The following is a 14,952-nucleotide window of genomic DNA, read 5'->3' as shown; positions in this document are numbered from 1 at the left end:
ATATAGACGTTAACAAGTATTACAGCAATACATTACAGTATATAGACGTTAACAAGTATTACAGCAATACATTACAGTATATAGACGTTAACAAGTATTACAGCAATACATTACAGTATATAGACGTTAACAAGTATTACAGCAATACATTACAGTATATAGACGTTAACAAGTATTACAGCAATACATTACAGTATATAGACGTTAACAAGTATTACAGCAATACATTACAGTATATAGACGTTAACAAGTATTACAGCAATACATTACAGTATATAGACGTTAACAAGTATTACAGCAATACATTACAGTATATAGACGTTAACAAGTATTACAGCAATACATTACAGTATATAGACGTTAACAAGTATTACAGCAATACATTACAGTATATAGACGTTAACAAGTATTACAGCAATACATTACAGTATATAGACGTTAACAAGTATTACAGCAATACATTACAGTATATAGACGTTAACAAGTATTACAGCAATACATTACAGTATATAGACGTTAACAAGTATTACAGCAATACATTACAGTATATAGACGTTAACAAGTATTACAGCAATACATTACAGTATATAGACGTTAACAAGTATTACAGCAATACATTACAGTATATAGACGTTAACAAGTATTACAGCAATACATTACAGTATATAGACGTTAACAAGTATTACAGCAATACATTACAGTATATAGACGTTAACAAGTATTACAGCAATACATTACAGTATATAGACGTTAACAAGTATTACAGCAATACATTACAGTATATAGATGTTAACAAGTATTACAGCAATACATTACAGTATATAGATGTTAACAAGTATTACAGCAATATATTACAGTATATAGACGTTAACAAGTATTACAGCAATACATTACAGTATATAGACGTTAACAAGTATTACAGCAATACATTACAGTATATAGACGTTAACAAGTATTACAGCAATACATTACAGTATATAGATGTTAACAAGTATTACAGCAATACATTACAGTATATAGATGTTAACAAGTATTACAGCAATATATTACAGTATATAGACGTTAACAAGTATTACAGCAATACATTACAGTATATAGACGTTAACAAGTATTACAGCAATACATTACAGTATATAGATGTTAACAAGTATTACAGCAATACATTACAGTATATAGATGTGAACAAGTATTACAGCAATATATTACAGTATATAGACGTTAACAAGTATTACAGCAATACATTACAGTATATAGACATTAACAAGTATTACAGCAATACATTACAGTATATAGACGTTAAAAACAAGTATTACAGCAATACATTACAGTATATAGATGTTAACAAGTATTACAGCATACACACTTACACAGTATATAGCAGTTAACAAGTATTACAGCAATACATTACAGTATATAGACGTTAACAAGTATTACAGCAATACATTAGAGCAATGAAGGACTGTTAATACAAGAATACATGTGTACAAATATTAGTGTGTGGGCTTACAGGCTGAAACAGGAAAAATACTTTTAACTGCAATATACATTTCAAAATAGAATAACACAAAGCAATAAATGATAGTTGGTAAGTATAGTGTCATTGGATTCAATTGTTATTTTGATCTTCTTATCTCCTTTTAGCACCAATAAATATTTGAGGAAACATTTAGGATAATTAGAACATGGAAAATGATATACCAGTACGCAGAATATTGTCAATAAAAAAACACCAACATGGAACTAACTTGCTTAACATAACAAGCTTTGGACATCACCTTTGTACAACCAAACATTCATATCTTAACCAACTTATATATATAAATATCGAGGTTGATAAAACGACCAACTGAATTTAAATATGAAGAAAATTAACACGAATATCTACATTAAATAATAGTGATTTCTAGTAATGATCCTATGTATAGACAAAGAAAAATAAATCAGTGCCTGCCAAACCTAGTTTTGCGTATTTAAGTTGAAACATATATAACTGGTCATATTGCTAATAGGTTTGTGATAAGTATACCGGTATATATCAATAATGAACAGTCCTTCCTCCTGCCATGTGTATCTGCTTTTGCCAGGAGAACAAATTTTATATTAATTCATTAAATTTACATCCTTCATATTGACTGTGAACAACAGTTCTGTCTTGTGACAGTTGTTTTTAAATGACAGTGTTGCAGTGATTTCATTCCTTGGTATTAATGAGATTGGAGTTATGCGAGTTCAAGGCCCTCCCGAGGGACAATTATAGTACTGGGTTCCTTCATAATTTAAGTTTTTATATTATGTATCAAATGAATAAATATTGATCAGAAGGTTTTCAATAGGGGAATAAAATGTTGTACAAATCTTCTTTTATTTAGTTTTCAAATAATAAAGTGAAAACAAAAATATCTTTGGTAGAAAAATTCTTCAATTGTGCAACACATGTACATAAAAAAATTCATTGTAAACTAATGGACAATTAATCAAATGAAATAGAAGTTGATTTGAAATTATGAAAAGAAAAATGAATCAATTAAAGATAATACTGCACAGTTCAAAAATAAAAGTTTGTTCAAACAAGAAAAAAATTCAACTTGGTCATGCTGTAAATTACATTAGAAAAACGAAAGGGAGACAATGTTCTGCTGTTACAGAATAAAAAAAACCCAATAATTTACATCTAGGGTGCATTTGTTTCTCACGATCAAAACAGTTGAACCGGTTGGACCAGAGTTGTTCGTTTATGAAATAAGGTTAGATCTAGTAATCTGATGCTGCTTTCAGGCGAGCCTTGACAAAGTCTTGCAAGGCCTGCATAAACCTCGCCAGGATTTATGCCCAAAATGTTAAATTGAAAACAGACAAACCAGTTGTCCCGGATCCGCCAAAGGGGCCCTAGTTACATTGGGAATAGTCCAACCATTGTCAAAACGTACGTTAAAAAATAAAACTGTGTGATTATCAAAGTACCTATCAATAAACAAGAGATCCCACAGGGATCTTGGCACCCACCATAGAACCGTACCATCTTCATTAGTTCTTTGTCAGTTTGATCTTTTATCTTCTTTTCTCTTATCCGTTAGATCAGATTGCCTTTCTGCCATCTTAATCAATCATTTGAACAACCTCAAAAGTTACATGCACAACTCAGGACCACAAGGACTGGGTGAAGGGGAACCTACATATCAAAGAAAAAATCCTCCAGTTAATTCTGAGAAATTGCGATAACAAACTTAAACTGTAACAAGATGGCTGACCAATGATTTGATATGAATAACTAAGAACAAGAGGAACCTTTATGTGAAATTTGAGAAAGATCCTTCCAAGACTTTTTGAGCAATAGGGCTAACAAACTTTTACTCACAAATTCAATACGATCACATGCCAGCCATCTTGGTTTTCCAATCATAACCAAAATTTGAATGCAGAAAAAGGAACCATGGGGAACCTTCATGTGAAATTTGAGAAAGCCCCCTCCTGAACATTCTGAGAAATAATGCTAACAAACTTTCATTCTCAAATTCAAGATGGCCGTCTGTTGGCCATCTTGGTTTTCCCTTCTGTCCTAAACTTTTATATGCGTAACTTAGGCTGATGGGGAACTTTCATGTCAAATTGGAGAAAGACCCCTCCAGAACTTTCTGAAACCCAGCGCTAACAAACTTTCATTCTCAAATTCAAGATAGCTGTCTGTCGGCCATTTTGGTTTTGTGATTAGTCCCAAAAATCGATATGCATAACTAGTCGGCCATTTTGGTTTTGTGATCAATCCCAAAAAATGATATGCATAACAAAGGATCATGGGGAACCTTTATGTGAAATTTGAGAAAGAAACTTCTCATAAGTTCTGGGAAATCGCACTTACACTCTGAAACTCTCAAATATAAGATGATTGCCTGTCGGCCATCTTGGTTTTGTAATCAGTCCAAAAAATTGATACTCATTACTAGTCAGCCATTTTGGTTTTGTGATCAGTCCCAAAATTATGGTATGCATAATTAGGGATCATTTGAAACCTTCATGCGAAATTTGACAAAGATCTCTCCAGTACTTTCTGATGAACAGCGCTAACAAACTTTAACTCTCAAATTCAAGATGGCTGTCTGTCGGCCATCTTGGTTTTGTGATCAGTCCCAAAAAACGATATGCATGACAAAGGATCATGGGGAACCTTCATGTAAGATTTGAGAAAGATCCCTCCTGCACTTTCTGAGAAATAGTGCTAACAAGAATTGTTTAAGGACGGACGGACGGACGACAGACCACGGATGCAGGGTGATTTGAATAGCCCATCATCTGATGATGGTGGGCTAAAAATTACTTACTTATCATATAAAAAGGTACTGGACTCCTCAAGTTTCTTATTCTTTTTTTTAGATCCAACCACAATACTGCTTTGGCTCAATACTTTAGAAGTTACAAACATGAAAAATATTGTTTTAAACAAATCAACTCAAGTCTTTTTTCCTAGCATAGGAACTTTGCAGCAACTAGACCATAGCAAAAATAGGAAAATAGTAAAATCACTCACTCACACAAAAAATATACTTTGTTAAAGTATAATGAATTTCATATTTTCATATAGAAAAATAACATTACTTTTCTTCCTAGCAGTCTAATATATGAATATTACCTTGAAATAAATAGAAATCAGGATCTCAAATCATATCATGTAACATTCATGTACATTATTGTAAAAAAAGGAATACAACAAGTTTACAGATTATAACTGAGGTTTGACCACACCAACAAATTACATAATTGAATGCTACTTGCGAAATCTTTACACTATCACAAGCAATAAAACTGCAAAAAGGGTCGAAATGTTACAAAAAATCTCATTTGGCATTAGGATAATGATAAAAATTACCTCAACATGGCTACTGGAAATTATGATAAATATATAATATACACTTCAAGATTCAAAGTATAAAAGATACAGCTTAAACATATGATCACAGGCATTACAGTTATAGAGGTTTTTGAGAATACACTGGTCAGAAATTCTCAAGGGAAGACAAACTCTTCGACGAACACATTCATGATTTTATTTCTCCTGAGTGTATACTCTATATATGCACTATTCTTTACATAGGTTTTAGATTTATTGATTTGTTAAAAAATACATAAAAAATTTAAACCCTGAAAATGTGTTGCTCTTCCAAAACGGAATTAGCTGGGACCTTTGACTATCAACTTATTTGTTTAAGCTACAAAACTGTGAATATTTCACCCCACACAATTACATTTTAATACTGAAAAGCAATTGTTTTCTTTACTGGGAAAAATCTTTAAAATATATGAAATATTCTTCATTAATTTACAACAAGTTTGAAGATGAGGTATTTTGAACAATAATTATTTTCCAATTGTTACTATATGCATACTTCAGAATCATGATGAACATTTATGCTGGTTTTTTTTATTAATTGCTTTCAAAAACAAAACTTTTTTATTATGATATATCCTTATATGTAAACCCTGAATTTTATAATATAAATACCTTTCAAAAACATGTGCAATTTTCAATCTTTTCCAACCGAAAATATAAATGTTGTAAACAAAATTCCTGTTTGGCCAAGTTGGTAAAGACTTAATAGAAAATTTCTGTTGAACTTCTATAAAAATAGTCCTAGATTGCAGTAAACTATTTACCAATAATTTACCAATGGAAGGGAGATAATCGCTTTCAAAATGACACAAACACCATGTCTGAAACTTTGTAATTTTTACACATAGGTGTCAACCTCCAAAACTTCCAATGAAGGAGATCTCCCTCATTCCACATTTCCAATGAAGGAGAAAGTGCGTGAAACACGACTAAAACTACTTTGCTCAATTGATCTTTCCCTTTTTATGTTTCAAAATAACTCCAAAAATCATTCATTTGATTCAGACACACCTGTTATGATCAGTACACACCCTGCAGTAACTAGGAGATTTTTTGACCACACAATGTGGATTTTGAGTTTGTGTGAGTTTTGACATGAATAAGGGAGTTTGAAGGAAGATTGGTAAATTTTGGTCAAAATGAGGGAGTGTTGATAGCTTGCTATTAACAAGTATTGTGGATTTCTTAAGCAGAAAAAACTTCCAATAAATTTAAAACAAAATATTGATAAGAGTGTACAAAAATCACAGAAGAACCAGTTGGTATTTTCAAGGCAAAAAGTAAAACATTTTTAAGACTGGATATAAGACTGGATATAAGATGTAAAGAACCAGACTCAACTGAATATCTGATCATGAGTGGCTGTTTACAATGCTATGTACCCATCATGTTTGACCTGGATCTGAAAGAAACTGTTGCAATACCTCTGGATAAGGATAACCAAACAGTTTGTAATCATTTACATATATTTTCCACAGCAACCTTAAATGAGGTGGTGGAATCTTTCCATAGAAATCTGCCATCGTGTCTTTAGTTTTTTTCCGTTTGTAGGTGGCTCCTCGAGCGGGAAACTTGATGATTTGGTCTATGTGGAGGTCGCGGAGGATCTGGTCAATGTCCTGGTCAATGGTTTCATACTTGCCGATGTAGTCGTACCTGATTAGACATGGATGACACAGACCGGAGTAGTGAGCCCAGTGTTCGTTGTAACCTTCCCTCCTAAGGGTGCTGGAGTCCGTAATGTACCTGATAAACTCTATAAATTGCACATCGTTTCCCAGCTCAACAGAAGATACAGATGGATTCTCCCTGTATCTCTTGATTATTCTTCGACCAAACCTCCTATGAAAGTATTCACTCTTCTCCATAAACTTATTTCTATAAGCAGATAACAGTCTTTCTAATGGTTCTCGTACAAATATAATTTTTTTGTAACTTTTTATTCTGTAGTTGATCTCTACTTCAGAACTGTAATCACTAAGATACTTCAAATGTTTATCATATGTAAAATGCACATCATTGCTTTTGATATCGAGGGGATTTGTCGTGTTCATTGTACCCGTGAGGAGAAGAAATACCCGTTTCATATTGGTACAGGCGACCTTAGGAATGTAACAGAACATGACTTGATATGTATCGTCCACCAGGATATGACCGAGCTGGCTGGCGATGACACTGTTGGGAACCACGCCTTCACTCTCTAGCTGGTGGCAGCCCTGCTGCAGTGTCGCTAATCTCTCTTTCTGTATAACATTTGCAGGAATGTTGGTGTTCTACCAAAAGCAAGAAAAGCAAGATATCAGATGTAATAATACAATGCATAACATCATAGTTCCCAAATTGTTTCTGCTTCACAAAGTCATATTTTATCTCTCTTGGTATAGTTTGACAAGAATTACCTGTTGTGTTGACCTTCAATTACCTCATTGATTAGAGGCGAGTCCATTATGAAATAGGGAGTAGACGTAGACCTTCCTGGTACGTTACAGATAAACTTAGTATGTAATAGTTTAAAAATGGTAAATGTGTTTATGAGTGTTTTATAACAGGATTACTGACAACTGTCTCAGTGTGTACCTACATTGTACATGTATACTGTACTCAATACATCTGAACATCAGTGATCAGGTGGACAGATATACTACACATAGAATGTAACTGGCCAGTGTGTACCTACCTTGTACATGTATACTGTACTCAATACATCTGAACATCAGTGATCAGGTGGACATATATACTACACATGGAATGTAACTGGCCAGTGTGTATATTCTGAGGAAAGGTCAACGCCATAGGTCATTTTTGTCTCGCTATACATGTATAGAATTTAACAAATGATATATATTTGTAAAGATGATAGTTGTAAGCTTCTTTTCATACATATAATAATAATAATAATAATAATAACAGTAACACGCATACTGAGTATTGCTAAAGCAATACATGTCCCCTACCGGCCCCCGCTAGCTATTACACTGTAACGATTTATAACAAGAGGCCCAATGGGCCTGCATCGCTCACCTGGTATTAATCTCACACTTGTAATCTTAAAAGTGGACTAAAATACAGCTACAGGCAGACTATCAGTGTTTGATTCATAAGAAGTGAACCTATTAAAAGATTTAAACGTGATGCATGTGACCTTTATTGTCGACCATGGACATTAGGTTGAAAGTGGGTCAAGGTAATTCATTTGAACAAACTTGGTAGCCCTTCATCCCAGCATGCTACAGGCCCAATATCAGTACCCTGGGCCTTTGGTTATTGAGAAGAAGTTGTTTGAAGATTTTAAGACATTTGTCACCTGTCACCTTCAAAGCTGGTCAAGGTCATTCATTTGAACAAACTTGGTAGCCCTTCATCCCAGCATGCTACTGGCCAAATATCATCAGCCTGGGCTTCTTGGTTATTCAGAAGAAGTTGCTTAAAGTAAAATATTGGGCCAGGTGAGCTAAAAATGGTGCCCTTTGGTGTTATTTTGGGAAAATGAAAAGTATACAATTAGCTTGTAACTGATTTTAATGTAATAATAATACAAGAAAAAAGTAAGTGTGACTTTGACCCAACAACTCTGAAACTCAAACTTGTCAAAGATATTATGGTCCTTTGTATTTGTTAGAAGTTTGATCAAAATCCCTCAAGGAATCAAGCCGCTAGAGTGCTGACAAGGATTTTCTAAAAATAGTAACGGTGACCTTGACCTAACAACCCTGAAATTTGAACTTGCCCGAGATATTATGGTCCTTTGTATTTGTGTGAAGTTTGATCAAAATCCCTCAAGGAATGAAGCCACTAGAGTGCCGACAAACATTAGGGTTACATACCGTATGTACACAGACGGAGAGGAAAAACTATAGTCCCCCCCTGGTTTGGGTCTAATAATGATATACAATATTTATATATACCATAAAGTTTGAACCACACATGTTATCTCAGAGCATCCAAATTTTTGTCAGAAGCAATATTATTTTTATTTAAATTGTCTGTGATTGTTAGTCAACAACAAAAATAAAAATAATGAAATTATGTTTGTCTCTTCACAATATATCAAGATGTTTTTTTAAGAAGTACAAAGCATGAATGCCAGAAAATTTAACATATAACTTCTTAAAATGTGAGATTAAAAAAATCCACATTTAAATCACACTTTTTTGGAATTACTATACTCAAACAAAAAGACATGGCAGGGTATCTAAATAAGATAACAGTTCACAAATCATGAAACAACTTTTTTTATACACATTTATAAATTTGGCTTAAAGAAATATTACACAAAAACTGCTTTCATAGGTCATTTTCCTGCATTTTTATTTAGACCTATTTAATTGCTACATATTACAGACAATTTATCACAACATTGCCTACAGCAAATACAGGGCCCAACAATATATTGTACCTAGTTTTGGGGAGCATTATAAAGTAACTGCCATCCATGCAATCCCTCTTTCCTTCATTGCACCTGGTTTAGAGAAGTGTTATAGAGATACTGTCATTCAGGTTCTTTTGCCTACATTATATATGGTGTATATACCAGAATGTACTCAAAGCAAAATTGATTTAATTTTACTGCTTCCATTGATAAAACAAAATGCTTTAACCTATTGAAATCACAGCCTGTTGCTGAAATATGAAATCTTTTATTTAGGCATCATATTCCTTACCTGTAAATATTCCTTACCTGTAAATATTACTTACCTGTGAAGTTACGACTGATGACTTGCTTCCCAAAACATTGTCACGGAATCTAGCAACAACCTTTGTTTTGGGACCTGAAATGATAATCAAAACCTTTAAGTTATTTTGACATGATACATGTGCATGTACCTGATGCTATTAACTATGTAACAGATATATAACAAGAGATCCCAGAGGGATCATGACGCCCACCTTTGTACCATCTTCATTAGTTCTTTGTCAGTTCGATCTTTTCTCTTCTATCCTCTAATCTGTTTGATCGAGTCATGTTAACAGTAAATGCACCTTGAGGTAACTTTTGATCTAAACTTAATACTTATGTGTATGAAAGCCAACCTTCAAAGTGAGTTTGTCATTTCACATATTTACTAGTACAGTACTCAATGTGAAAGAAATAGAATCGATCATTGCAATAAGAGAAAGATCTGTTTAGTTCTTCTTTTAATCTATTTTGTTTTTATGATCAGTCTCAAAATATAACATGCACAACGAGAGATTAAGGGGAACATACATATAAAATTTGAGAAAGATCCCTTTAGTACTTCTTCTTGAGAAATAGTGATAACAAACTTTTACTATCAAAATCCAAGATGGCTGCCTGTCGGCCATGTCTTTTATACCCGATCAGTCTCAAAAGTTGCCCTGCACAGCAGGGAATTAAGGGGAACCTACATATAAAATTTGAGAAAGATCCCTCTGGTACTTCTTGAGAAATAGCGATAACAAACTTTCAATATCAAAATCCAAGATGGCTGCCTGTCGGCCATGTTTTTTATACCCGATCAGTCTCAAAAGTTGCCCTGCACAGCAGAGAATTAAGGGGAACCTACATATAAAATTTGAGAAAGATCCCTCTTGTACTTATTGAGAAATAACGATAACAAGAATTGTTTAAGGACGGACCATGGACGCAGGGTGATTTATTCAAATAGCCCACCATCAGATGATGGTGGTCTAAAAATGTAGTTAGCACCACATCAGGCATGACAAGATTGTGTTATTTTTCTATACCTTCAGAAGAAAATATTTGTTAAAATTTAGTATTTCATAGGATTTGATACATGTAAAGTAAATTTCTAAATCAAATATGAATGTACAACATCCAAAATGTAAATGGGTGAACATTACTAATGACATAGGATCGTCATACATACAACACCTACATGTACACATCTGGGTGAACCAACCATTTCTTATAATCTTAATAGTTTTTACCTTGTCTGTGGCTGGAACTGTGTCTTGCAGTTTGGCTCAAAAACACCAGTGGTACTACAATGCCAACGACTGCTATACATATAAAAATCTTTCTGGATTTCAACATTTTATTCACTCGTCTGCATTTCATGTATTGAGTGGTTTTACTTAAACTTCACGCCATAAAGCACCATGATAAACTGACATTGGTTGATGTAAACATCTGAAAAAATAAAAGATAAAAAACTTGTGTTATTTGCTACATTCAAGACACATGGTCATATTTGTTAGTAGACCTAGGGACTACGTATACCTAGGCCACCCATTCAAGTCTTCACTAAGATCATTGTTTGAAACAGTATAATTAAACTCTAATGCACTTGAATAGGTATTCACTGATTACTCTTCAAGTGATTATTGATTCCCAGATTACTTCTTGATATTTTTTAGAAATTACATTTTGTTCTAATAATATTTCACTGTAAGTCCAACAAGCATCCATAACAATGATAACATGACATTTATCTTCCAACATAGCAACCAAACAGTTTGACATGTTGGAAATAAATCTCCAGGGACAGACCCGGGTATCATCTGAGTAGCATGACAGTGTTCACCTCTTCATGTCTAGCAAGCACTATACTGGCCACTGTCTCTTGAATATTTAATTATTTAGAAAAAAAATTAAACTCAAATAATTGAATGTCTGATTCTAAGTTCTAAACTATGGGGAGATAAGCTAGTAGTAAAATGCAGTTGAGCAATTCTTCATAAAAACTGAGGGGCTGGAAGCCAGCTGTCTACGCAAGCACATATATCATAAAGCTATAGGATGGCCATGGTTATTTCAACTTTTTCGAAGTTTTGACTTAAGAACTATAAGTTCCTAGGCCTACGGGAAATCATTATATTATCACTATATTTGCATGTACAAATTTTGAATGATTTTTATGTGGTACAACCAAGCAACTTTGTCAACCCTATAACAACAGGAGCAGTCCCAAAGACCAACCCTAGTGACATATCTGTATTCATCTCTTCATGCCCAGCAATTGTATTTAGATTGGAGATCTCAAATCTTTCTAATATTTTCATTCAGTTTCACGCAGATGACATCGTTGTAAGCTAACTAGTAGCTTGTGGTGATGTATGATATTCTTTTCTTCTAATGTATACTGTACACACGCGCACTAGTTTGACTTCTGGTTGCTATATAGCTATTCACAGTTAAAGGTTCATTTCTTTATCTGGTAGGGTTGGAGTATTCAGCTCCCACTGTTGAATCCTCTCTTTTTACACTTTGGTGGTTAAAAAAACATCTGATTTTTTAAAATCATGGTCAGTGCCAAACAGTCAATTTGTTACATTGTCACTTTTGACTGATTGGACTTTCATATATATATATGTAACTAATAAAAAGATGGCTTGAATTTTGTCGGGTGATGTTTCCAGTGGCTGTTGAGCCGTGACTTGAAGGTGTTGAGCGTTGGAGAGGTTACTACCTCCTCTGTTAAAGAGTTCCACATATTTATCACTCTGTTGCTGTAGAAATTACCATATTTGTTCAGTCTGCATGGTCTTTTGAATAGTTTCCTGGAGTGCCCTCTGGTTCGGTTGTCTTCAGCTTCATGGAATAATTTGCCCTTGTCAAGAATGTCCATGTTGTTTAGTATTTTGTAGGTTTGAATTACGTCAGCCTGATGTCTTCTATATTCGAGAGTTGGGAGTCCGAGTTGTCTAAGGCATTCTTTGTATGTTATGTTTTTAAGAGTTAGAATCCCTTTGGTTGCTCTTCTTTGGATGTTTTCGATTGTATTTTTGTCGCGGATCAAAAATGGTGATGTAACTGTTGTCAAGTATTCCAGATGAGGTCTAAGCAGCGTTTTGTATAGAGTTACGAACATTACAGGGCTCATGTATGCAAAAGTCCGGAATACTATGCCCAGCATCCTATTTGCTTTTGATGCAGCTAGGTTGGCGGTGATTGAGAATTTTAACTGATTGTCTATATGGACACCTAGGTCTTTCTCGTGTTCCACTCGTACAATTGGGGAGTCTTTTCCATCTTGAGTTATGGTGTATATATATGGTCACCTTGTCTCTGTCCAAAATCCAGATGTTTACACTTTGTGGTGTTAAGTTGCATGAGCCAAGTTTTGGTCCAATCACACATATGGTTTATGTTGTCCTGCAGATTTTGGCGGTCTGCTAATGTTACATTTTTTGCAGATAGTTTAGTGTCATCCGCAAATAGTTTGATCGTACAGCTTAACATATCAGGCATGTCGTTGACATATATCAGGAACAGTATTGGTCCTAGAACACTCCCTTGAGGGACTCCACTTGTGACTGGTTTCAGGTTTGAGGTTGTTCCATTGATCGTTACTCGTTGTACCATATTTTCAAGAAAGGCTTTTATCCAGTTTAAAACTTTTCCCTCAATTCCATACTGTTCTAGCTTGTGTACCAAGAAACGGTGTGAGACCTTGTCAAAAGCTTTACTAAAATCCAAATATATGACATCTACAGTATGTTATCACCAGCTACCAGTCCTTTATGCCAGTTTTCCAGGGATTCTAATAGTTGAGTAGAACAGGATGTCCCTGGTCTGAACCCATGTTGGTCTGGTGTGAATAAGTTATTCATGTCCATGTGGGTTAGGATTTTGTCCCTTATTAGACGTTGCATTATTTTTGATGGTACCAACATTAAACTTATTGGCCTGTAGTTACTTTTTTTGGTCCTTTCTTGTAGACTTGTGTCACTGTTACCTCTTTCCGTGGTGTTGGCAGTTGGGATGTGTCCAATGATTTTTGGAAGGTGATTTGTAGAGGTTTTTTTAAGGCCTCTGCAGTTTCAAAAATGAGTTTAGGATGTATACCATCAGGTCCTGGTGATTTTGTTGGGTTAATCCGTTTGATAGCTTTAAGAACAGGGCCCAATGTGATGATGATATCTGATAGCAGATCTTGGTAGTTTCTCTTTGGAAAGGGTGGTAGTGGTAGATCTTGATATCTAACAAAAACACTTGCGAAGAAGTTATTTAGAGTATTTGCCAGGAAAAATATTGTATAGGAGAAAGTAGAATTCTATTGTGCTTGAATTGTGTTGAAAAATATATGAAGGAGACAAATGAATTGGTAGAGTATATGTCTGGAGGTAAAGTGTACATATTTCAGTCAAAACACATGTGTCCAAAAGAGAGCCCATGCACTGATCATGCAGCGACTGTTTGAAATAAGCGAGTGTCAGCTCAAAGATACACCAATTCAGTTTCTCAACGTGTTTCGCAAACAACACCAATATTTCATTACTATAAAACTGGCATCATCTTGCATACAGATAGTCAAAAGCAATAACATCTGCATATATATACCAAACTTTCTCTAGTTTGGAAACTTACGTGCTGCTGAAATTGAATAACCGGAAACGAATATTGATATCATAAAATTCAAATTGGTAAGCGGAAACCTTTTTCCGGATTATGAAAATTATGATTTGTATACGCCCCTTTCACATCATTTCGATTATAATTTATGCATGCATGTCTCTGCTCAAAATGACAAGAATAAAGCTAGTGTAAGCAGAGACGTATACATTATACCGTCACTGTACCCAAATCGGGACAGTACCGAACACGGGACACTTATGGGAGAACGGCCCAAGAAACTGCCATTCAAATCAAAGAAGTACTTTTATGTATACCGTTTTCATTTCATGATACTCTTCTGACAATTTAACTGTATGTAAGCTTTTTTGGCTGCTGATTATCGTTACATGGATAATTTAAGGTAAGAATTTCGACCAAAACAAAACTTTCCCGATTTACGTGCCGTGCGACGCTATTTACTTGGATATTATTTTCAAAAGTCTATTTTATTAAAAACTAATACTAGTTTGGAGAAGAAATTTAATCATAACCCTGTTTGACTCTAATATTTGAAATTTGTCTTCTTTACTGCTAATATTGATCGTTTATCCCCAAAATATTACAAAATATTGAAGCGTCCCTTTCAGGGTACAGTTACGCCGGTTCAACTGATTTAGAAAACACTTTCATATTTTTTCACATATTGGCACGCTACACTAGTCGGCAAAAAAGTGATACTGGCAACAAATCTTTTCGGCTGATTTCCAACAGCAATTCGTTTCATTGAACCAGAGACCAATTACTATTACGT

The 14,952-nt window shown here is 34.3% G+C and overlaps 1 protein-coding gene across 1 annotated transcript; it reads right to left on the bottom strand.

Moving 5' to 3' along the window:
* Nucleotides 1–4,240: 4,240 nt before the first annotated feature.
* LOC110452617 (carbohydrate sulfotransferase 11-like) lies at nt 4,241–14,202 on the bottom strand. Its single transcript, XM_021501248.1, has 4 exons — nt 14,175–14,202; nt 10,793–10,994; nt 9,578–9,651; nt 4,241–7,155 (listed from the first exon to the last, which is right to left on the bottom strand). Exons 2-4 carry the CDS (start codon nt 10,920–10,922, stop codon nt 6,268–6,270), a joined length of 1,092 nt encoding a protein of 363 aa, XP_021356923.1. The 5' UTR covers nt 10,923–10,994; nt 14,175–14,202; the 3' UTR covers nt 4,241–6,267.
* Between the last annotated feature and the right edge of the window lie 750 nt (nt 14,203–14,952).

The sequence above is a fragment of the Mizuhopecten yessoensis genome, unplaced genomic scaffold (genome assembly GCF_002113885.1).
Source record: "Mizuhopecten yessoensis strain PY_sf001 unplaced genomic scaffold, ASM211388v2 scaffold6779, whole genome shotgun sequence".
NCBI classification, from domain to species: Eukaryota; Metazoa; Mollusca; class Bivalvia; order Pectinida; family Pectinidae; genus Mizuhopecten; species Mizuhopecten yessoensis.
This window is presented reverse-complemented; position numbering and strand designations above follow the sequence as displayed.

What these genes read in the sequence shown, in the direction of transcription:
- LOC110452617 (XM_021501248.1), bottom strand. Translation starts at nt 10,922, where the DNA reads ATGAAATGCAGACGAGTGAATAAAATGTTGAAATCCAGAAAGATTTTT. An exon ending in CAGTTCCAGCCACAGACAAG is followed by an intron (nt 9,652 to 10,792) that starts GTAAAAACTATT and finishes TTATCATTTCAG; the next exon opens with GTCCCAAAACAAAGGTTGTT. An exon ending in CATCAGTCGTAACTTCACAG is followed by an intron (nt 7,156 to 9,577) that starts GTAAGTAATATT and finishes TGCTTTTGGTAG; the next exon opens with AACACCAACATTCCTGCAAA.